The sequence below is a fragment of the Aythya marila genome, assembly GCF_965140915.1.
Source record: "Aythya marila genome assembly, chromosome: 3".
Taxonomy (NCBI): domain Eukaryota; kingdom Metazoa; phylum Chordata; class Aves; order Anseriformes; family Anatidae; genus Aythya; species Aythya marila.
This window is the reverse complement of record NC_139044.1, coordinates 83,497,648-83,523,467: the sequence shown is the minus strand read 5'-3', so window position 1 is coordinate 83,523,467 and position 25,820 is coordinate 83,497,648. Positions and strand designations below refer to the sequence as shown.

The window sequence follows — 25,820 nt, the reverse complement described above, 5'->3', positions numbered from 1 at the left end:
AATTCAAGATATGAATTGGATAAGAAGACTACACAGAAATAAAATGCTGAATATCACTCACACTTCACATTTTAGACCACCTCCTCAAAGATCCCCCTTAATGACCCCAGTATATGCTGAACAGAAAGGATGACAAGATGAACATTGAATAATTTTACATTATAATACCCCTCACAGAGGAAATTCCCATATAAATCAAAAGGTATTTTGTCTAGAAGAAACAATCCTTCTCTAATATAGAAACTGATCAATATCAAAGACATTTAGACGCCTGAACAGTTTAGGAAACACTCGTTTATCACAATTTTTAGGAAAAGATCATCTGTTAATGCAACCAGTGTCTTTCCAGTTCCAAATGTGAGTGCAAAACCTATGTATGGTGCAAGAATATTTCAGGCACCAATTCACTTGTTTTGTGAAATCCTTGCTGCCTCATACAATCACAATGAACAAATGGGTTCTTCAAGACCTTAATGCCAAGGTATTTTCCACAACATATTATTTCAGTCTTAATGTAAGCAAAGATTAGTCTATATTATATTTCTTTCTAATTTGAAATGACTGAGCAGCATGTAGGACATGATTTCATTTTAATTATAGCCTGATTAGTTTCCTGAAACAGAGCATTAGGATCTCAGTAGCTAAATAGAGAAAAGAGGGGTAAATAAATAAATAAATAAATATAAGATTGATTGTGAGGAAAGAATTGTATTTCTGACATGATATTGTGAAGACCTCCAAACATTTAGACAAAAAATGCTGAGTTTGTGCCTACTAATGGCACAAACAACTGAGGTCACTAAGAGAAGTGCAGATGCCCTGATTTTGTGTAGACACTCTCCTGCATGGTTAATGACAATCAGCTTCACCATGGCTAAGGCTAAGTTAAGAGAACTGAATCAACTTCAGGTGTAATAAGTGTTACAGTATAAGATAATAAGAAACAATTTTTTCCTGCACATCTTCCAACTAAGTTTGCCTTCCAATCAAGAATAAGGTAATATATAATGCAGATCCTTTGCGGAGGAATTTGTTTCCAATTCTATGGTTGATTTCCAAAGGAAAAGATGTCTTTGTCCCCAGTAGAACAATGAATAATGCATGTGTTCCCAGATTATGCCACCTCATTTTGTGTTATTTCTTTCCCCTAAAAGAGCAGGAACTGTTCTTATTTCTACAGAGCTAAGTGTATCTCATTATTAAGTTTCTTTCTGTCACCTAGAGATGTGTTTAAACTGCAGTACCTGACTTTCCATTCCTGTGTCGAAGTACTGTCTCTTCGGTCTGTCACATACAATGAAGGTGACAACATTTCCTTCAACAGACAAGAGTAAAGTACCTTTAATGTATATTTAAGGTTTCCAGTCACATTGACTGACACAGTAGGATCCCAGAAACATTAATTTATACCTTTAAAAAAGTGTACATTTAGTTCTGTTTGTTCAACCTACAGTGGGACAAGTACCACTGAGCATGAATCATTTATGCTTGCCAGGATCTTGCAAATCAATAGCAACCTCCTCTGATCTGCTGCTTTGAACTGGGTGAGTTCATAATGCTGTACTCAGTCTAAATCCACAATGGACATTGTTTAGATGCTACTTAAAACAGCCGTACAGCATTAATAAAATCAAGAAGGAAATGTTTTCCTTGCCATCTAAAGAAGCATTGACTACTACTTATTCTAAAGTGTTAATTTATTTCTTCAGAAATTTCATACTGGAACATCTTTAGGGAACATCCTTCTAGCACTGAAACTGTTTTCATAAAATATTATTAAAGGAGTTCATCCAACAAGAATTGTAGACTATATGTACTTTGTCTTGTTGCTACAACAAAAATTGTAAAGAAAAAAGCTGTCAGATTTGAGAAAAAGAACACTTTCTTCAGTTGAAATAAAAACACAGTAGCCTGTGAGACATGATTCTGCACTGGATTTGTAGCTACACTGGAATAAACAGTACCATATCTGGAAAGAGTGAAAAGTCCAAGCATCCTCTAGAGTTGTTATATGCTTAGATAGTAGCAATGGAGGAGCTAATTAAATAAAACTGAGTTAGACTGGAGCCATACTTGGAAAAATATTTGATTAATGACTTTGATGAGAAAATGTCAACATACGTCTGCAAAACGTTTCCAGCTTAAAATGTCAGGTACTATTAGAAAATCCTATTCTCTTGAAAAATCTCTAGGCCAACTCTTCAGATTGCAGAGAAGAAGATTCCGTGCTTCTGAGTTCACAACAAAGCTAAGTTACAAGTATTTTCAGATTCTTCTCTCTCTCTCATTTTTTTTTTTTTTTTTTTCTTCTGTACAATTCACTTATGATAATATACAAGCATTTGTACTCACTCATATCATCCAACTCTGATTATGCAGTCTCTTTTCTAATTAATGGATACCACCGGGCAACGTAAGAAGAAGAGAATCTTCTGTAGAGAATCATGTAGACCCAATGATTGCAGTAAAACTCTACCTGGATTTGCTGGAACTGTTCTTTTTGCATTATTCCCTCTTCCATTTGTGACTTGCATGATCAAATTACAGGAGCTGTATTATCTTTACCCCTTTAAACTAAGCAGCACATGCTTTCTCCACAGTAAGATCTCAGATTCTAATTTATTCCCACACATTAAAGGAAAAAAAATAAGTATTGTGTGCAAACACTGTGTGTGTATGTACATGTGGGAGGTATTTTGCAATGTAGATGCAGTGATTGGTTTGAGAGCTACAGCTAGTAAAACTAGAATTATGAGCTGAAGGTGTCCACTCTCAGGTTCCCCTTGTGGAACTATGAAGCCCCCTTGCATTTTTGTTCCTGCTGTCAAGAAATATGTCTTCCAAGCCTTCTGAAAATGATGTTTGTTGTTGTCTGGAGGGGATCTCATATGCAATGAGGAGCTATTCTATTGACTGTATGGGAAGTCTAGACACTGCTGTCTTGCTGAATCATGTCCATAGCAGATAGGAACTCTCTACATTAAGTTTGTTTCTTTAAAAGTTGTAGGAATCTGTCCTCCTTTCTCTGTTGAGAATGTGAAATCAAGTATTTAAATGAAAAAAATGCCAGTAGTCTGTTTAATTCTGATAAAACAAAAATAAAAAAATCCACATTCTCCTGTGAGAATGTATTCTGAGAAATATCTAATTCACCACCTCCTGTCTATTTCCCAGTGGACCTCTGTCTGATTTATCACACAAGTAACTGCACTGTGTTTTAACCAGCACTCAAATCCAGGATTCTGTTCCGGCTTCTCCCACAGAGTTCCTGGGTTACACTGAGTAATACAGGGACAGATTGTTACTTTGGCTCATGAAGATGCAAATAGGCACCAACAGGGATTTCAAGATGAGATATACATTAGCTTTACAAATGCCTTAAGCACATTTTTTAAAGTTGGTTATGAAGTTATGTTAGCTGCTTTCTCAGGGACCAAATTCAGATGAAGGGCCCTCTTTTAAGAAATCTAAATATTTTCTTCTAGATTTGAAATCAGCTTTTAAGATATGAAGTTCTAAATAATACGAACAATTTGGAAATTTAAGTCCCAGGCATATCTGACAGGGAAGACCACAACACAGTATGCTCAAATTCAAGGAATGTCAGATCTGAAGATTCTGCTGCTTGAACCTTAGAAGGATTCAGCTTTGATTCAGATTTTATAAGTGATGTTCTACTGATTTGCTTATCTGCTTACCCTTGAACAGCAAGACAGTTTCCTGTCTTAGGAAACTACAGGCCATGTTAGACAAGTAGGATACTGAAGACGTAAGTACCTAAAAAATGGAAGAGGAAGTAGGAGAAGAGCAATTCCACAATGAAGACAAGGAAGACAAAGGAATTTTGCTTGCCAGAAAATAAATAAATAAATAAATTGTAACAATACTGAAAAACAAACAAATCTCAGAGAAATCACAGGAGAATACTTCCATAAAATCTGAAAAGTGAAATTATTAAATGTATATGTATATTATATTATATTATTAAATGTATATGTATATTTATATGTATAAATAAAAAATGAAAATATTAAATGCTATAGCTGGTAAAAGACGTGATGGAGATGGAATCATGGACACCTGACACATGCTGATTGCCATATAGAAGTATTTGTTATACTCAGCAAGAATCTGCAGTACGGGCTTATAGTTAAATGTGTCTGTGCATATATCAGGGTAGCAGCCCTGCTGTTAGTATTAAGAAGCTAGTACATGTAAATATATAGGATATGCATATTCACAATAAAACTCTGAAGTACATAGAAACAGAGAAATGGAAAAGATGGCAATAACTAGTTGTGATAAAATGTGAGACCACAAACCCCTGCCAGATAAAGTTCTTGTTCCCGCTTAGGGTAAGGTGTACAAATATATACACAAAACTTCAAATACTAGCAAGCAGGTATGATAGAGCAATGGCAATCCTTCCTTCTGCCCTCTGCAAGTCTTACTTCAAATAAACAGTGATATCATAATGTGACAGAGGCTAGGATGCAGAACAAAGCCAGTAAGACCTTAAGGGCTCAAATAATAGGTAAAGGGCCCATTCTTGCATAGGCAGTCTTTGCAGTTCTTACACGGAAATACAAAATGTTACGTGGCAACAGTCAGTGTAAATGCAGCCACACGTGGCAAATAAAATGGGTGTGCCCAACATTAAATATTATTACTAGGTTGTGCAAATATGGTAAATGACAATATTTACATGTCATTTACAAATGACAACTATTAGTGAGAAGCAATATAAGCACTGAGCAGACAATTTTTTGCTACCAGGAACCTGTGAGAAATGCCCAGAAGAAAGAGGCTTAAGTAAAAGTTTACTGAAGTATAGGAGAGACTTTCCTTGTACTTTAATGTGCTTTGGATCTGCCCTTAAATTACCTAGAACATTGCACCTGAGAATAAGAATTTTAAAGAAATAGAAACAGTACGTAGTATAATGCACTAAAAATGCTTAGAAATTTTTAAAGTGCATATTCATATTCTGGCATGACTTTTGTCTATTTTGTAGCATTACTATATTCTTCTGTCTCTGGCAAACAAGTGGGATACCACTATACTGTATATTTGTGACAGCAGATTTCTGTAGTTCAGTGAAATAAACAAGATCCACATAAGTTTCCAAATGTAATATAATTAAAGATCCTTCAAGATGAGAAAATAAGCTCTTTGTCCATAAATTATGGCATGTTCAAATATTCTATTGCTAAAAGAACATTGTAAGAAATTGGGCAGAAAAATATAAGTAAGCCATGATACTTCATAACAAAATCCGGGTTCTAGCTGATCTTAATGTGACAAGATTCCAAATAAGTCTGTGTTACATTAAAATTTCAGCAGAATATATGCATAAAGACAACACATCAATCAAAACATACTTATTCACTTTCATCAAACTGAATGCTGAACCAATTTTGATCGCTAAACAGAAAAGAAATATGTTTACAGCTTCTGATTGGCTGCATCCCCTACCAGTGCTACAGACAAAAATATTCCTTAAAATCAACACCAAGCCTAAGTTAATTATTGCCAGCAGGTGGCCAAACATTGACATGTAATTAATCTACATCTTGTAATAAAGTTTAAGAAGTTAAGCAGTAAGTTCATCATCCAGATGTGTGATTTCCCTCAGATGTTTTGTGCAGGTATATTTTCAGCGTATAACTACCAAAAATGACTCCACCACAACAAAGAAGTGACAGAATACCACATTTTGACCACTTCCACAGGCCTGTTTGTAGTGCTGCATCCAGATAACTTCTTACATTGTTAAGAAGTTTCTTGGCTGACTATTCACACTGAAGCCAAATTAAAGGAATCCTATCCATGAAAATAAGCACAGTAAAAGAATGAGCTTAGAAAAGAGAAAATATTTAGGGAGAAAAATAAATTTGGCATGTGAATATAACAAATCTGACTCAGATACCTTGTGATAATAGAAGTGGATCTCCACTTTACCGGAGTGTAAAATAATCTTGCTGAAAGATCCTTTGACCTTTCTTGATCAAGATAATCACATGGGTGATTGTGTTAATCAAACAGAACAGATTGGTACATGTCAGAAGATTTCATGAATTCTGTGGAGTTTTGTTTCCTATTATTGTGCTAGTTCCTCATGGGTTATTGTGAAATTTTGGCTCTGTTGTTGTTCACAGGAGATTTATTTCTGAACTCATTACATTAATTTGATACACTTCAATTAAAATATTAATTAAAGATAACTGTAACAAGGGACCTGGAATGTGTTGTGTCAGATGAGTTTCACAGAATGACATGTTGCTTATCATCTTTAAATGTAGAATTTTACTCAGCGCTGTAACACAAAAGAAGGCTTTCTTCTCTACCCATGTTGAATGAGACAATATACTATGTTTTCCAGGGTTGTTTCTAAACTGAAAATTATTCAGGCCTTTCTCCTCACTTGTACTAAATTTCAAATAATATTGGTTAAGTGTTCTAGAAAATGTCAGGGATGTCATCTCTCAATTATAAGTTATTATTCATTATTAGTTATAAAAAATGGAACAGTAGTCTATTAAAGTACAGAACATATAGCTGATGCTTCTCTATACCTCTTTTATACAGCCTTATCCCTTTAATACAAGATATTAATCAATGGGCTCAGAAATATTCTCCCTTGTGAATAAACCTAGCAAATACAGACATCAGATGTTCCAAAAAAAATTTAAAAGTTGTAAAAGTAAAATATGTGCAGATTACAATGGGGCTTCCCTGTGGATTTCTCTGCTTTTGAAAGAGACACAAGTAGCAATGTCTGGGTATGTACACACACACATACATGCACATAAATAAAATCAAGCCCTCAAACTAACTGTAGTAGAAAATATTTAGAACACTATAAGAAATGCAATTTCTGTTTATTTTCAGAAGCATAAATACTGAATGAAAGCATATATTTGATTTGAAACATTTACTATCACTTTTGAACACTAATAGTATACTAATGGATGTGCCAGAAAAATATCAAAGCACAGACAGCCTTGAATACCCACTAGCAAAATGGTACCTTACTGAATTTGAATTAATAGATAAAATGCACTGAAATAGAATTTGATCAAACTACTAAAAGCAGCAACAATCATCACAGAATATCCTGGAAATATTCTGAAGCTAAGTGAAAGCAAATTTTAAATTATCTGCATTGTTTTGCTAAAGAGCAAAAGGTGAGATGACAAGTCTGATGAATGAGGGGTTAGTGTCAATTATTGTCTTCCTGGACTTCAGTAAGGCCTTTGACACTGTCCCCTACAAGATCCTCATAGAGAAGCTGCTGCAATAGAGGCTGAATGAGTAGACAGCAAGGTGGATCCAAAACTGGCTGAACAGCCAAGCCCAGAGTGTAGAGGTCAGTGGTGCAAAGTCTAGTTGGAGGCCAGGAATGAGTGGAGTACCCCAGAGATCAATACTGGGTCCAGTCTTGTTTAACATTTTCATTAATCATCTGGATGATGGAGTAGAGTGCACCCTTAGTAAATTTGCAGATGATGGTAAACTTGTGGGAGTGGCTGATTCACCAGAGGGCCATGCTGCTATTCAGAGGGACCTTGATAAGCTAGAAAGGTGGGCTGACAAGAATCTCATGAAGTCCAACAAGGAGAAATGCAGAGTCCTGCACTTGGCGAGGAACAGACCCAAACACCAATACATGCTGGGGCCAGCAAGCTGGAAAGCAGCTCTGCAGCAAAATAACCTAGGAGTACTGGCGGACACCAAACAAAACATGAGTCAGCAATGGGCCGTGGCTGCGCTATTGAGTTTACATGACAAGGTTTTGGTAGCAGGGGGGCTGCAGGAGTGGCCTCTGTGAGAAGAGTCCAGAAGCTGCCCCATGTCAGGTAAGAGACAGCTCCAGCTGGCTCCAAAAGGGACCCCCCGCTGCCCAGAGCCAAGCCAATATGAGAAGGTGGTTGGACCTCTGGGAGAGCAGATTTAAGAAAGGAAAAAATAAACTGCTGCACAGCAACAGCTGAGAGACAGGAGAGTGGAAATAGCCCTGCAGGACTTGATGATCCTTGTGGGTCCCTTCCATCTTGGGATATTCTATGATTCTAAGGCCAGTGCAGCAGGAGGGCAGGAGGTGCTCCAGGCAGGCAGCAGCAGTTCCCCTGCGGCCTGTGGAGAGGCCCCTGGTGGAGCAGGCTGTCCCCCTGCAGCCCATGGGTCCCACATGGAGCAGATCTCCACGCTGCAGCCCCCCCGTGGGTGGAGGAGCCCCCGGTGGAGCAGGTGGATGTGGTCTGGAGGAGGCTGCGGCCCATGGAGAGCCCCCGCAGGAGCAGGCCCTGGGCCGGAGCTGCAGCCCGTGGAGAGGAGCCCACGCAGGAGCAGGGGTCTGGGGGGAGCTGCCGCCCGTGGGGGACCCGTGCTGGAGCAGTTTGCTCCTGACAGACCCCATGTCACGGACCCACACTGGAGCTGTTCTTGAAGAGCTGCTGCCTGTGGACAGTCTCTGCAGGCTCAGTTCAGGAAGGACGGCATTCCGTGGGAGGGACCCCATGTGGAGCAGGGGCAGAGTGACCGTGATGGAAACAAAGCATTAGGGACTGACTGAAGCCCCCATTCCCCGTTCCCCTGCAGCACTTGGGGGGAAGTTGTAGAAGAGGGTGGATGGGGGGGGCAGGTGTTTATAGTTTGCTTTTAGTTTCTCATTGTTATAGCCTGTTAGTAATAGGTAATAAAATATATTAATCTCCCTATGATGAGTCCGTTTTACCCATGATGAAAATTGTTGAGTGATCTCCCTGTCCTTATCTCAACTCTTGAGCCCTTTTCCATCATATTTTCTCCCCTCTTCTCCTTGAGGAGGGGAAGAGAGAGCAGTTGTGTTGGAATTCAGTTGCCCAACCGAGTAAAACCATGACATCTGCTAAGAGGGCTGCCAGTATTCTTGGCTGCATTAGGCAAAATATAGGCAGCAGGTCAAGAGAGGTGATCCTTCCTCTCTACTCAGCACTGGTGAGGCCGCACCTGGCATACTGTTCTTGGCACCCCAATACAAGAGAGACATGGACATACTAGAAAGACTCCAATGGAGGGCCATGAAAATGATGAAAGGACTGGAACACCTCTCCTATGAGGAGAGGCTGAAAGAGTTAGATCTGTTCAGCCTGAAGGAGGCTCAGAGGGATCCTATCAATGTCTACGAGTACCTGAAGGAAGGGTGCAAAGAAGACAGAGCCAGTTTCTTTTCAGTGGTGCCCATGGACAAGAGGCAATGAGCACAAACTGGAACACAAGAGGTTCTATCTAGACATCAGGAAGCACTTCTCTACTGGGTGACAGAGCACTGGCTCAGTTTGCCCAGAAAGGTTGTGGAGTCTCCCTTCTTGGAGATCTTCAGAAGCCATCTGGTCATGGTCCTGGGCAACCTGAGTGTCCCTTCTTGAGCAGGGGGTTGGACCAAATGACACCCAGAGATCCCTTCCAACCTCAACCATTCTGGGTTTCTTTGATTCTGTGAATTTCTATTCTTGAAATAATTTGTTAGCTTGATCCTCCTTGTTACAGAAAATCTGTTAATAGGTGGATATTTCTTCTGTCCTCTCCCTGAATGATATTACTGCCATTTGCATTTATAGCTGGTGTGTGCTGGCAGTCCTATTATGTCTGAAGGGCTTGGCAGCCTACTGTGTTTTGTGTGCCTTGTCCATTGATCAGTCACAGGATGGTTGAGGTTGGAAGAAACCTCTGGAGATCACCAGGTCCATAGTCTGTCTCTGTCTTTCAAGCACTTTTCCATCAGCTTTTTATACACACTGATAAAATCTCCACCAAGCCTTCTGTTCTCCGAAATGAACAATCCCAGCTCTCTCAACCTTTCTCCATATGATGGATCATCCCAGTCCTTAATCACCCTTGTGGCCCTTCACTGATGGCACTTCAGAAACTTCATGTCTTTCTTACAATGGGAAGCTGAATGCAATTCTCTAGATATGGCCTCATAACATGGATTTTTAACAAACTATTAACCTCTAATGATCTCAGTAAAAATTGTTAAGACCTGAGAAGCAAGAAGGCCTACAAATTTTTTGTTAAATTGAATCAAGTCTGATTGAAAGTCAGGCTCACAACTTCATCTAACTCAGCAAGTATGCACTGAAAAGAGCAACTTCTAATGAAGCTACAGCATGAATTCCTCAAAAAGAGATCATTTCAGTTACATTTCTGCTATGAAGTGAGTATAAAGGTTAACATCTTTACCACTGATAAATAATGTGGCTTCTGAAAAAGTTTGATTTCATCATCTGAAAGATTGTGTCTTTCTTTGTGTGGCACCTTGATTATATAGCCTCTGGCACCATGGAGATGTCAGAGAGAAGCACTCAGGCACAACTATAATGCAAGTAAATATATAAGGAGTAAAAAAAAGATAAAATGGTTAATGCTAAGAAATATTCCCTTATATTTCATGCAAATCTGTTGTTAGTTTTGTATTTTAAAGGAAAGACAGACTTTGTTATGATATCCTGAAACAATTTAGAGATCAGCTTTCAAAAAAATAGGTGTAAAAAGAAGGAAAACAGTTTGTTACAATAGAGAGGTTCGCTGGTTTACTAAAGTGTTGATTAGATTATTTCTATTGTATGATTTTTACTGATGAATATAGGAGTAGAATTAATTTATCTGACAAATATTTGTCTATGTTTCATTAAGCTGTCCAATAAAGAAATTACATTAAGAAAAGCCACAGCAGATGACAAAAACATCAGATCAGATATCTGTTTTCTGAGAATAGATAATTTTGATTTATTCACATAGAGATACAACACGTGAGATATCTGTTCATATCTTGATCTTGTCATACATGTTGGTTTTGGTAATGGAAAATTTATTTCTGATTTTGTGGAACACAAACTCATATTTTCAATTGTGAATTTACTACCCTTACCTTTTGCAAATATCACAAATATATTACAGCTTTCCTCTCATGTATTTCCAGTAGCAAAATGATCTTCAGATGATAATTACTTGGAATCTATACATTTTCCTGTTAGTTTTCAAGTCTATCCTTCATGTAGAAAAACATTATACTAAAAAAATAGTTTGTTCACAGTAAGAACTTCCTCACCTTAAAGATAATGAAGGGATTGAAGCAAGACAAATATGCTCTGCAGAACCCAGATGCTACAGAGAAGAGTTGTGGTTTTGAAATAGATGGCTCCTGCAGACTGTTGTTCTAACAAGCTTCTAATAACTAGAATGTGGCAATCTGACATTTGTGTTTGAATTAACAGGAACAGCATTCCTGAATGGATATTGGAAATGCTAATTTGACATGGTTATGATATATAATAAGACCAGAGGTAAAAAGATGTTATGGATAGGTCTGATTTGGTAAGCTTTTCTTACTCCATACTTGCAAATCAGCACTTTAGGCTTCCTAAATGTCGTAACAGAAAAGGATGTTATGGATCAGTGATTTATTTCTTGTGGTATTGAATCTCTGTTTAGAGATACTGGTTTTACAAGAGTTCTGATCAGTTCATTCATGTAAAAATTTCCATTTGCATTCTAAATTATCTTTCTGCTGTAAGTAACAAATCAATTCATAAAAATTCAATAAGAAGAAATCTAAGAGGGTCTGGAAGGCTAGCCTCACTAATCCTAGTATTGATGCAAATGTATATATATTTATACTACAGTATCTTTATTTGGACTTACTTGCTGTAAGTATTTACTTCTTAAAGATATTTTCATACAATTTTTGGACAACCTTATGTTTTAGGGAAAAAAAGCAACAACAACAACAAAAAAACGCAAAACAAAAACAAAAGAAAACAACAACAAAAAAAACAACAAAAACCAAACACCTAATTTCCAGACATTGTTGTGAAATCAGAGGAACATAATTTTTTTCTCATTTAAAATTACGATTGTGATCTGTGATTTTCTGTATCTGAGTATTAAATGGAAGGGTCAGGTACTGATCAAAGTCTATTGAGCTTGTACAGAGATGACTAGTAAGTAGAGTCTGAACTAATGGCACCACCAATATTTTTCCTTATTCTCCCCTGGCATTTAATTAGTCCTTTCTCCACCCCACTTGAGTAGATGTTGATCTCTGAGGTTACTCAGCAAAAAATGTTCTTCAGCTGGCCATCCTAATTCACTATTACAGGATCTTCCTCATCAGCAGGAGAAAAAAATCTCTCAAAAATATTAGGTAGACATTAGTAATAAATAACAATGATATACCCTAGTATATCAAAGGACTTCTATAACTGTGTCATGGGCAGAACAGTTCCTGTGGATGGCTAGCAATGGCTAACAAAATACACTAATGACATTTGGCATGCTTGATGGCTTGTTACATACACCCAGAGGCACATTTACAGAGACTTTTCATGAAGTAATGGTCTAAAGGCAGACAAATCAGGGAACACACTTGATTCACAAACAACCACCAGAAGACACAGCTAAACAGGCTTGTAGGTTAAACTTGCAGTGGACAGAAATATAATTAGAACTTCAACATAAAAATGAAATTGTGAAAAATGAGTTGTCTTCCTTTTTTAGCAACATATATATACACACACATATATATTTTGTATATTTGTGGCTGTTTGATAAGATAATTTTGTTTATGAAGAATGACAAGATCTGCTGTTAAAAAATACAGTGAGAATAACTTCAAGGCTGAAAGGCTGAAAATGAGTCTCTTAAAATTTCAGAATAGGAAAGACTAGAAAAGTCCAGGGTTAGAAATACACAAATCTTTTTTTTTTTTTTTTTTTTTTTTTTTTTTTTTTTTAAGCCAAGATTTCCAAGATTTCCTGTAACATAGCATGATATTTCAAGAATAATGCACAGGTGATATTTCAATGTGGCTGGTATGAATGGAGGTATAAGTACAGGGAAAATAAGGATCAGACCATGAAGCCTAGAGGCTTAATGCTTTGTTTGTAATCAAACACTAGTGGTCTAGTTTGATGTTTCTAACAGCGATGTAAAACATAGGGTAACCTTTGCCTATTCCTTACTCTGGAATTCCCATGTACCAAATACCACCAAAGCAGACCAGCTTCCCTGGGATGGCTGCCAACACTGTGAATACAGCTTGCTGTAAATCATTTGGTGCCAATAATACACAAAAGGCAATCATTGAAAGTGAAGGATACCATCAGAAAATTTAGCACAAGCACAGGAACACTACAGCAACAGTGACTGAGGGATATATGTATTTAGAGCAGGAGCTAAGTGACAACTGCAAAGCAACTTCTGCAGTTTGTAGAACGTTTTTCAATGGTTCCAATAATTTCACATGCCTGTAGGCAAATTTATTTAAATTTTGTACTGATATCTTCAGGATCATTAAGCAGGAATTTAAACAGAGGTGTAGCCTGATTTGCTGATGTGTTAGTGACAGGAAGATAATTTTGCTGGACTAATTTGTTTGTGCACAAACATGTTGGGAGATATGATGAAGCCTACAAAACTGCTGCATTATGTCAGAATATATCTGTTATATCAGAATACAAGATACCAGGTGAAGAAATTAAGAAGAAATTAAGAAAGGGGTAGACCCCAGAAAATCTTGAACTGTTAGATGTTTTGGCTTTTCAAAATAAAATGCAGTAGACATTAGTTGTCAGAATAATAACCTGCAACATACAGAAAGCAAAAGCAGCAAGGCTGGGTTGATAGAACAGAAGAGCAGGATTTTTCTCGTTATCAGACTCAGATGTAAACTGAATACAAATCCTAAAAATCTTGCTACATTCTTTCTGTAACATCTACAACACTCTTCCATACATGGAATATTACCACAGAGCTAAGCAGACTTCTTGCACATATGAAAAAGCAGTTTGGCTTGTATCTACTAGGTTTCCGTATCATGCATTTTTTCAAGACCCTTTGACAGGGAACATCCAGTCATAGTTCATTAGTACAGTTTTTCATTTTGTGAATTTCAGTTAGATATTCTTATTTTTCCCTCATCTCTATATTTAATAACTTGTGAATGATTCACAATTACAATTTTTGTACTACTATAAATTTTAAAAAAGGTAATAGAAATGACCAAATTTCTGTAATAGAAGGTTGTCAAAATAAAGTGCTTATATAAATGTTAGGTTTTTTTGCAGTCAAATAAATAAATTCATACACAAAGAATAGAAGATCTAAATGTCATATTTAAACAAGAACTAATTTCTGTCTCAGTTAGAAAATCTAGTATGACAGAAGCTTGAATCTCCAACTCTTAAATGGTTAAGATATAGGTTCCTTATGTGCAGATAGGGAAGCCATTTCAAAAAAGTAACCTTTAATACATTTGAGTCTGCTAAGCCTCTGTGCTACTACTTGGGAGCAGAGATATCTCACTTAACTGCATCTTACTGATCTTACTAATATGTTGTGTGCAACATTTTCATATGCCACACAGCTTTGCATCATAGAGCAATAGCCTTAAATAATCTCTTAGCTCAATGCAAGTTTTCCTAGGTTAGCATTTCATTTGGTATGAGTCTGAACATGATATCATGTTCCTATTTGAGATCTTAAGTCTCTGAGATCACCTCTACTTGCCTTTCTCTCTTTCATCCTGTCCTATTAGAAATGTTTCTGATGTTTCATGGTAACCTACGAAATAGGTTATGCCCCTTATACCTGCCCCTAAGTCTGCCTTAAGATGGTGCATCAACTTCCTGCAATGATCTGCTGAGCTCAGAGGAACAGTGTAAATGTAACATTCCAGAATCAGAAGACAAAATAGTCTATTTCCTTTGATATTTAAATTTTTTAAAAATAGTTAGAAATATTTTTTTTTCCTTTAAATATAGAAATGACTAAATAACAAGATAAGTCCATTTTGCTGGATTTTGATTTTTTACTCCCTAAAGAAAAAAGCAGGAAAAGAAAAAAAAAAAAAAAAAGCATGTTTTTAGAAGAAGCTACTGTGAATGTAATCTAAAGGACAGACATAAGAGGAAAGATGGCATTAAGTCAAAATAAATAAATAAATAAATACACATCACTTAGAGAAAATTGTTTTATATTTCTGAACAGTGGTGGATGTAAAATATTTGCCCCAACAGGCATCCTCCAGTTGTTCTATGGAGTAGAAGGTGATTGGAAGATAACTCTGCCCCTTCTAATGAAGGGCAAATAGCATCAATTTCATTTTTAATATGGTCCTTAAAGTAATCTTCATTTGAAGGGAAAAGTGTGCATCTATGTTTAAAATAATAATAATAAAGCCTCTCAAAAAAAAAACCAAAAACAGCCCATAGATTTTTTTTGTTTGTTTGCTTGCTTTGTATTCATCAGAAATGTTCACAAATACCCCCTTGAACTATTTTTTTTTTTTTTCATTAATGTATCCTTTTATACCAGAATCTTTTAGAACAGCGTATGTCATTGCATGTATGAAACAAGTCTTAGCATTTCTTATACTGTACATGATGTCACAGCTTTGGTTGACTGAATTTCATGACTGCCTTCGCTAAGACTATGGCATGACTGAACTGACTTTCCAATGAGTTCCTATTCCATTCCCATGCGACTGTGGAAGGACTGCTTGAGATTCATGGAAAAGTTGCAAAGGAACATAAGCGTATGTTCATGACAAATGAAATGAGGGCAGTTTAAGTGACCAGCCAATAAATACACCACTGGTGATTTGGGTAGAAATATCTGATGGACGGACTCTTCTCAAATTCTATTCCTGAACTCTACAGCTATCCTATACTTCAGAACCACCACTATCTAGAGTGTAGATTATTTGTTGCTGGTACAGAAAAATCTGTAGTATGTCAAATGTGAGGGTAAACTTTGTTGAATCTTATCTCCCCATAGGAACCACTACAGCTACTATGTCAACAGGGTTATTCATACTTGACTTTCTAATGTAAATTAGCTAAAACAATTTTTTCTCTCTGCTGCACTCAAGTGGCACTTCTCTGCAGAATGCAGTGGTGTCAGAATTCAGATTCCAGTTTGCCAGAGGCTTACTTACAGTAGTGACTTTATAAATTAATTATTGTCCCATATATTTCCAACATGGACAAGAAGTCCATGGTTTGTTCAAAGGCATTAGATTTGCCTGTGTTGAACTTAATAAAATGTAAAACAGTTTAGGTAATGAAGAAGTTGTTAACATCAGATTGTGACTAATTTTCAGTCTGCTACTGGGAGAAACAGCATTAGTTCCCATGCCAAAACCTATAAATCAGTGTGATGAAAAGGTAATTTTTAGACAAGTGTTCTCAGCAGAAAATGAGGATAAGAGAGTAAAAGGGAGAACATTCTCCTTTAATATAATTCGCCAGAAAATGTCTCTAGAAATTGAGTAGCTCAGCGGTTTTGAAATTCTCCTAAAATCAGAGCTGAGAAAGGTCAGCTGTCAAATTATTGTCAACAGCTGACAATTATGGGGTGTCTACAATGCACTGAAACCCCTCTGCTAATTGTTTTCTGCATTTTAAACATCTGGACCTTCTGAGACTTTTTTTTTTTTTTTTTTTTTTTTTTTTTTTTGAGAATGGATTGTTTATTTGCAAACTGATTTTCATCAGCTATCATAAAAAGCTACAGTGCCAAACACAGGTTGACATTAACTGCTTTTGGCTTTTATGAAATATGAAATAGTTTTTACTAATACTTAGAAAACAATAGAAGTCAGCTGTCTTGTTCACATTACCAGTGAATGTGATTAGAATTAAAAAAAAATAAAAAGGATTAGCCAAGTGATGCCTTACATATTTTTAAACTAAACCAAATTAAAAATTGTAATGCAGAGAAACTGAATTGCTGTTGCATAATAGGTGGTCCAGATGAGTATGGGGTTCCCCCCCTAGCAGTTTTCTGACCAGTCTGCATGTTTAAACATTATAATCCTCCCTTTCTCTCATTATTGGATATAAAATCATGCTTGCTATGGTGTTAAAGCAAGTAAATAAAAATAAAAATGTTTAGAAAAACAGAAGCCCACACCCCTTTATTCTGCTACAGAAATCCTAAAGGGCTACATTTGGGGGAAGGGCAAGAAGAAGGAGAATACATCTGTGGTGCATGTGCAAGCCTCTTTTTGAAACAAGTTTCTTCCACAGATGAAAAGCTGCAACTGCTACAAGGAAATCTTAACATGAAGAAGTAAGCTCTTCAGTTATTAAATAAATAAAGCATGAAGTATTGTTAATTTTTTCACTTTCAAAGTAAAAAATAAGGTAGCACTAGGCCTTTTGGAGGAAGAGTGAAAAAGGATTGCTGAAAGATGAAGAAATCAGAGGCTTCAGTGACCTTTAGAACTTTTAATTCAGGCTCAATAAAATAAAAAGATTTAAGCAGATTTTCAAAATGATCACAAGATTGGAACAAGGTTTTTGACCACCTCTTCCTGATAACAGGAACCCATGTCAAGCAACTGGGTTTTAAAAGTCCCCGTGCCCCTCAGTCCTCACAGGCAAAGTCAGAGTTCTTCAGTAGTGGTGAGATTTTTTTTTCTTCTTTTCCCTCAAAATACACCTGTGCTTTTCTCTAAAAATCAACAATTTGCTGGAATGAAAGCCAATGAGGAATTGCCCATTTGGACAAAGCACCAGTTAGAAAGGTCTTTTGGTTCAGGACAGAGTTTATCGACCTGCAGGTGGAGACCTGTCTGAAACAGAATTCATTCTTTTCCACTATTGCAATAGCAAAGCTCCAGTTTCAAGCCACATCTCTGCATGGAGCAAAGGGGATGTAGTTTGAGTCTGCCAGGCCCCACAAATACAGAGGGCCACTGTTGTGGCCATCCACCCTGGGGAAGTCAGCACAAGCAGAGAGGGAACTTGAATATTTTTCTCCCATATCCTCTTAAGAGCACTAACCACAGGTTGTTGGCTATTTCTTTTTGAAGAAGAAGGTGAAAACACTTCCCAGAAAAGCTCTAGTGCACAGCAGTTTTCTAGACCTGGACATTTCATTAGACTAGAGTGGACTGAAGGTTTTGAAAGCTTGACCAAGCCTCTCAGCTTTGATGATGATATATAGCATGAACTTCAGTCAACATACTCACGTTGCATTGCTTTTTGTTACCATGCTATCAGAGAAGATATATATTTGGCGGTGGATATTATTATAACAGCTATAGTTTCATGGTTCAAAGAGACAGGATGTTTACAGCCTTGCTACATGAAGAATACCTTGTGATACATACAGATCAGTGTATTTTGGTCCCTAGGCAAAATTACCATTTCCCTGTGGTTTATCAACATTATAAATTATTACTTACATTGCTGTGTCATTGAAGCATTATGGTCTATACTGAATGACTGAATGCAAAAAGATCAGTTCCCTCTGTATTATAAATATATGCACTTTTGCAGATGCTAACACATAAACTAAAAATTAACTGTGAGGTTGTGATTTCAGATAAAATCTGGTAAACTTTTTTTTTTTTTTTCTCATGAGAAAAGAGGAGAGAAAGGAGGTGATGGAAGGAAAGAATGCATCACAGTTTCTGTGGAGCCATCAAAAGCAGCTAGACAGTACCTCAACTGTGAGGAAGCTGTGGAAAGCAGTAGTATAAAATAGGTTCTTATAAAGGCTAATGAGCCTAAAATTTGATCTAGCTAGTGAAGAGGAGTGTTTATAAGACCTGAAAGCTCAGTGGGTCTGATCATTCAGAGATATAAATTGATGGAGTCCTATTAATCTCAGTGGAACTATACCATTTTACACTCTCACACTCCAATCCAATTTGAATCTTCTTTTTATCTTTCAGTGGTTCTGCTTTTTAAAGCAGTCCTACAAAAACAAAGCAACTGTGAACCTGAGGAATTTGCTTGGTACATAAATACATTCCAGTTTTATCTTTCCAGCTGGGACATCTAGTTTGTTCAAAAAAAAAAAAAAAAAAAAAAAAGATTTTTTTAACAAACAAAAAAACCCTCAAAAATCAGAATAATAGAATTTGAAAATATTCTCTAATAATTCTATTTCTACAGTGGATTATTTTCCACTTCATCTAGTCTTGTAAGGGTATTTTCAATGTACTGGCAGAGGGCTTTTTAGTATCTGTGTCCTCAGATCTACTACAGCAGAAAGGAACTCACCATGCTCCAAATCCTCAAGAAGGCAAAGCTCCCTCCTATCCTTTGCTGATGTGTGCAAATTCTCCTTTCTTAATCAGGACTAATTATTGTTTTCCTGGCTGTCTTACAGTCTTCTAATGGCCATGTTGATTAAAATGGAGATACACTGCCTAATTAAATTTATGATGGCCATTCTGATGCCACTCGAACATTGTTATTAATAGACACTCAGATATTACAGCAGTATGAAACCGAGATGCCTATGAATAAGTCAGACAGAGCCAAGTCATATCCTAGCATTTGAACCAGAAATGGGCAGTATCCTGTTTCAATATGGTTATCAGTTAGCACAAAGCCAGAAGTATGCTAGGAGACTAATGGAAAGCAGAGAACCCCACCTTCACAAAGATGTCATGCATCTGCTTTCATCTCTCCCTTGACGTCTGTGTGAGCTCTCCCCATCTGCCCCAGCAGGCTGATATGCAGGAAGTCCTTATTCTACCTAACCTTCTCAGAGGCTTAAGGCTAAGCATAAGTGGCAAACTGAGTGAAAGGTGAAACCAAACGTCAGATGTGCCCATATTTCAGTGTGCATCTGCATACATAGTGAAGCTCACAGCACTGCTACACCCTCAGATTCTGGTGGAAAGTGGTGCTCTTCTACAGAAATACTAAGCAGATGCTGTCCTCTGGGACTGTCTAAGCAGCACCCTCAAGTCTATACCAGGCTTATAATACATAAATTGGAAAACATCTACATGCTCTGGCTGACAGCTGAATGCCTGGGAAAGTACTAAGGCATTTCATGTCAATAAATGTTATTTTCTAAAGCACAACAAACACCTAGGAATCATCATCTCTCTTTCCAAGGGGTAAGTACTTGCACATTAATGGCAGCTCTGCCACCCCATATTAGCAAGTGTAAAACGGGCAAACCCCAGAGCTTAGCCAGCCTGCACAAGCACTGGAAAACCTGAGCTATGGGAGAAAGGTTGGAATGGGAGAGAGAAAGAGAATAAGAACGTGAGTGTATAGACCCTTTCTTTCTGAAGGAATAATGGTTAATTTCCAAAGACAGCATAAGCAATTACATGGTAGCTCAATATCATCCTTCGGTTCTCTAGTTAAACATGAGGTTTCTTAATTTCACTTTTACAGATGTGCATTTCTCTGAACCAGTTGCTGTGTATTCAGTCAAAACATGCCTACCTCCCACTTTATTCTTGGAAAGGTAGTGTTTGTCCTTTCCAAAACCTCTTTGCTACATCCAGATGGGTTAGTATCATCAACTTTGCTCTGAACGACCACATAGAGAATGATATACAGGTCCTGACAACAGTTGCCCCATAAGTGTGTTTATGCCTCCATGACAATTAGCTAAACTTAGTTTGAGGGGAGATTCTGTGCTGTTCTTTTAAAAACCTTACACTGCTGGCATTAACACACGCTGCAGTGAGAGATTAGTTGGTGAGTTTTCTCATACCAGGAATTTTTGTGGGTAACTAGTATAAACCTACCAGCTACAGAAAAAAATCTCTCTGCAACTATCTTCTGCTAAATATTTGTTTCCTATTTCTAATATAACATACCCAAAGAAAAATAAATGTTGCTGTTTGTGTCTGCATGCAAGTCTTCTTTACCTAAACTATAACAAATTTGTCTCTCTATGTGACTGAGAGAATCCTAACTGCTCAACCCCCACCTACTAAGAGGGAGAGATCATCAGCTATGTTTATCCATCCAGGCAACCTGGATGTCTTATTTGGCTGGATAGCAAGCTAGCAGAAGCATATCATATACCACCATGAGACTATGTGGCTTAAATAAGTAGCTAAACTCAGTTCTCATCCATCCTCACTCACAGCTCCCACTGGGAGTAAGAACGGAATAAGAAAATAACTCAGTTGGGCCCTTTCATTAGTTTAATTTCTATAGTTCAACACTGTTTACATAATAGCTATAGAATTTTCACTTTCTATGAACAGAACAAATGAAAAATGTGTGTTGAAATCACAGCATCATTGGACTGCACATGCCACACTATTAAATATGTGCAAGAGAAGTACTTAAATCATTTAATCTTTGCTTTTTGTGAATTGTCCCTGCACCAAATTTTTCACTTAGAAATTTGCTGTTGAAGTTTGGCTTATGGAACTGCCCTCTCTTCTATCTGATCTGGCTGTGATTTCTTAATTTTCTATTTTAAAACTGGTGGCCTTAAAACAGATAATAATAAGCCCAGGTCTGAGCATTGTATACTCTAGCAGTGTACCTTCTGAATCCGACATAGTCTACTACAGGAAAACAGAACTGAAAATTTCAAAGGATTAAATACTGTTTTTAATGCAATTTTATTGGGATGCTGCTGCAGTAGGTATGGTAGTAAAAATACAATTTTAAAATGTTCTAAACAATTTTCAGTATGTCAAAAGAATTCTTTTGCTAAATTATCTTTCAGATACATTAATAAATTAAATAAATTTACTTAAATAGAACAAATACTACCTACCTCCTTAGTATTTACACAAAGTTAAGACTTCAGACTTGTCAAATACTTGCAACTATCAGAAGACAGATTTTTTGCTTTTCCACTCATTTACTGAACCAAAGGATAAGTTTACCAGCCCCACTTTTCTGAGTGCCTATAAGGGCCTTTGTGGTGCCTGGCTTTACAGCTATCATTGCCTAGATAGCTACACCTCATGTTGGTCAGAGAAAGAAAAAGCATCAGAACTATTGAATTGCTTATGGATACAGAGGCTGCACGTCTGTGAGTCCCAGTGACCCCAGGGCATAAACTCTAAATAACATCAGTTCCACATCCTGAAGCGTATGGCTGGAAAGTGCCATTTTCACACTGAATGTAAAGCCAAGATTTGACTGAAAGTATAAAAACTGATGTTCCTGCAGGGGTGTGCTTGTTTTCTGGCCGAGGAACAAGAAAAATGAATACTGTAATTCTAACACAGAGAGACCCATCTTCCACCCAATATGGTTGTGGGAGGAGGAATACTGAGCCATCATTTCATTACAAAACACTTAATTTTGTTCTGGCAGCTGGTAAGACCCCAGCTGTCCCTTTCACTTTCACCCTGTGACAAACACATGGTGAGCTGTAAAATTTCAAGCACTAAAATGGAAAAAAAATGAACAATAGTGAGTTGCTAAAATGCTCATTTACATGGGAAGTCTCTCTGGCTGCTCCAAATTACCTGCTTTTCTGCAAGACAAACTGCATCTAGAGTTTTTGGCCATATATTTACGAGATTAAATGACAGATTAGGTTTTAAACACTTCATATGATGAAATGAAGAGGCATCAGGCCTTAGTCTTTTGTTACCAATGACTTGGTTAGTAGCTGACATTTCTGCTTCAGACAGCTCTTATAAAGGAAAATACCAGTACAAGAGAATTTTTTTTTTCCTATGAGACTGAAAAATTACAAGAAAACCATATATATGTCAATTTTCAGATGGCTTCTCATTAAAATATGCTTCAACTATTGGTAGAAGAACCATTGGGTGAAGAATTGCGTATGACTGAATGTCTCAGTTATACTTGATAATTGTAACGAAGACACTGGAAAACCAGTCTGCTTCAAAAACCTACCTAGAGGTCTGGTAAGGGCAAGCTGAGAGCTGGATTTCAGAAGGGAAAGCATTTAAATGGGGAGGTAAGGGAGAAAACAGCTGCTGCTATATTGTATATTTATATCCTAGGTTACAGAATTAAAGATTGTACAGTTTAAAAGTGATCTGCAGTACACTGACTTAGACTCTATAGAATATGCATTACTCTCCTGGAATCACTAGAACTTCACTGGTGACAATTCTTGTCCACCCTACAGAAATAACCTGAGAAATAGCAGCCATTTATATTGCATGAAACTTTTGTAATACAAACTCTTTTTGACACAATATGACTCCAAATGATACTAAGATTCTTATCCGCTACAGAAAGGCCAAACTTAAATTGTATTTTGTTCTTGATGTTGAACTGAGAATGTTCAGAGAAAGCACTGCAGAGAAACTTTCATTAGTAAAGTAGAAAAACAGTGTCATTTCCTCAGTCCAGTTGGCATATTTACTATTTGTATCACCAGTAGTTGTTGCTACAAAATACAGATTTCAGAGGTTAAAAGCTAAGCTTCTCTCAAAAGAAGATGTTGTTTATCAAAAAGGTAAATGATTTAATTCTAGGAAGTGAGAGTAAATCAATGTTTTACAGACTGTTATTTGGAAACTTGGATATCTTCATGTAGCTATAGGGTTGTTCCTTGCAGAACTGAAGACAGTCCCTCTAGATTCAGGCTTTCCTTTGATCAAATTTACTAATTAATCATTGAACAAATACTGTATTAACCTTTCTAAACTTGGAACTGGAGAAGCAAAGCTTTAGTTTTTAAAAACAGCTGGCATTTTACATGAGACTTTGGGGAGGGCTGCAGAGGACAGAATGGCACAGGGATTACAGAATAATAGCTCAACTAACTAAGCTTGACTTAGGGTTGTTGGATGACATGAAAAAAAATTGCCTTTAAGTACCTCAAAACAGATGTGGCACTAAAGAGTTTATCTGTGACAAGCTTCTTTGTTTCTGCAGCCACCAGTGAAGATACAGCAAAGGAAATGGAGGAGCTGCAGTTATGCATTTGCAATACACAAAGTCCTTGTTTTCCCACTAGGCACTGCAGAATAGCAATTGTCCATTCACAGCACATATCACATCCTCTGCATTTCAGAGCTAATATTTTTGCAGTCCTTAAGCTAGCATGTTTGAGCCTAGTATGCCTAATTTTTGTAACCCTTTGAGGTGCCTTGCATGAGGTAGATGTACTTATTTTCTGTTCTTTGTTATATGAATAGTTTTATCAGGTATAAATTTTAAAGTTAAACTAAAAGATTTTCACATCGTAGACAGTTTATATCTACAGTAACATCTCAAACAGAGCTGTCTCATTTCAAAATCTGGGAAAATACGAAGATTGCTAGTCACTGAGAAAACTTGTATTTTAATCTAATTAATCATGGACATTGGCTATGTTGTCTGAAATTGTTTTTAAGATCATTCACACACACACACACACGAGCTCTGACAAGTGGCTCCTCCTCTTGTATGTTAGAATCACACTCCTGAAAACAATGTTAGTTTTATGCTAGCAGTTGCTTTCGCTTCCTGCAGCACACACTGTCCACTGTGCTGCTGCAATACTCATTCAAGGCAGATCAGTAGCTCAAATATGAATTGAACTTATATGCTGTTAAACAGACGTCAGGCTTCATTACTTCAACTTCCAATTAATTTCCACTTTTCTCTGGTTAAGTAGCAAAAGATATTTGACAACTGGTGTTAATATAAGCTGAGCAGCTCCCTCCCTCACATTGAGGATCTGCTCATAAGTCAAAGCTCAAGCTTCTTAATTTTAAACTTCAGAATCCAAACCAAGTAAAGCAGCGTAAGCATGTAGAAAAAAAATGATGTGGTACATGTACTCCTAAATATGAGACTGACTTTCTTTCCTGCTTGATCTGTTTATTTCAAACTCCTTCTCTCTCTCTGCTCTAACTCTCAGATGAACTCACAGCACCCTCAGGATATGAATAAGTTTCTGCTATCTTCTGCCTTCATCTAAGCCAACCAAGTCACAGGTATCCTCTCCTTCCATAGAGCAGTCGGAAAACACATAGAGAAAACAACCACACTTTCCTCAGCGGATCAGAAAGGACTACAATAACAGATTCTCTCTGCAATCTCTTTTTGCCATCAAACAGTTAAACCAACATAAGTTAAAATTCTCATCTAGTTTGAATAAAGAGAAAAAGGGAGGAAATTCAAAATCCTGTTGCTGTAGTAACAATCATCAGTAAAAATCTTTTCCAATAAATAATAGTATTATTTCCCTCTCCCCCTCACAGTTTTAGTTCCCCTTCAGAAATCATCATGCTGGCTCTTTTAGATTTGCTGTACATACCTCAACCATTAAACAAGACATTTAACCATAGTGGCAGTTCTGTGACCTTTGAATGCCGTGAAATCTCTAAGCGGTGCAGCTTGTTCATGAAGACTTGTACTGCAGAATCCAGTAACTGCATCCAGGATTAGGAATACAAGTAAGTAACAACAGCAAGCAAAAAAAAAAAAAAAAAAAAAAAAAAAGGGAAAAATAAAAGGAAAGGAAAACCTCCCCAAGTCCCCCAACCCAGCCAATAAAACCACCTTAAGAAGCAAAAGGAATCAGAAAGAGAGTGCACTTTTCTGCCAGTGTAAGGGCTGGGATAGAGCTGAGCTTGCTGCAGTCAGACTGGCTGTGTTAGCAAGCAGAAGGCCGTGCACGGCTGGGAGGTGCTGTCAACTGCCACAGGCAAGGGAAAGCAGACCAATCCGCTTCGGCACTGTCAGCTCGCTGGAGTGAAGCCTTTTCTGTTTATGTTTCCTCATTTCAAGAGTGACGTCAAAGGGTTTAGTTTTTCCTCTGCATGTGCTATTAATTTTAAACGACTACTATGGGAAGAATGTGGCAGTGATTTAGGCAGGCTACCCTACTAAAAGAAGCCAGAGTCATAATTTATCTGTCCTGGATTTAGCTTAGAAATATTTTATAATGAAAGGTACCAGGAAGATCCAAAATATTCACACAAAATGGAGATAGGCTATAAATATACATACATAAATTGAAGTTTTCTTAAATATACCTAAGATATAAGATATTTCCCAGGGAGGCCTGTTATTTGTATGGATTATGATGCAAAATCAGACCTGATTCTGCCCTTTCCCTGAAGTAAA

At 37.2% G+C, this 25,820-nt stretch overlaps 1 protein-coding gene across 2 annotated transcripts in view; it reads right to left on the bottom strand.

Annotated features, from left to right (window-relative positions):
- PDE7B (phosphodiesterase 7B) overlaps positions 1-25,437 on the bottom strand; it is a 176,987-nt gene extending 151,550 nt beyond the window's left edge. Inside the window, exons 1-2 of one of the 2 annotated variants that reach the window (XM_082758363.1) lie at positions 25,254-25,437; positions 25,009-25,123 (exon numbers count right to left, since the gene is read on the bottom strand). In XM_082758363.1, coding sequence (XP_082614489.1) covers positions 25,009-25,029 — 21 coding nt within the window. In that variant the 5' untranslated portion in view covers positions 25,030-25,123; positions 25,254-25,437. Of the gene's footprint in view, positions 1-25,008 lie in introns of both variants that reach the window. The other variant, XM_082758364.1, reaches the window with a different exon arrangement.
- Positions 25,438-25,820: the final 383 nt, after the last annotated feature.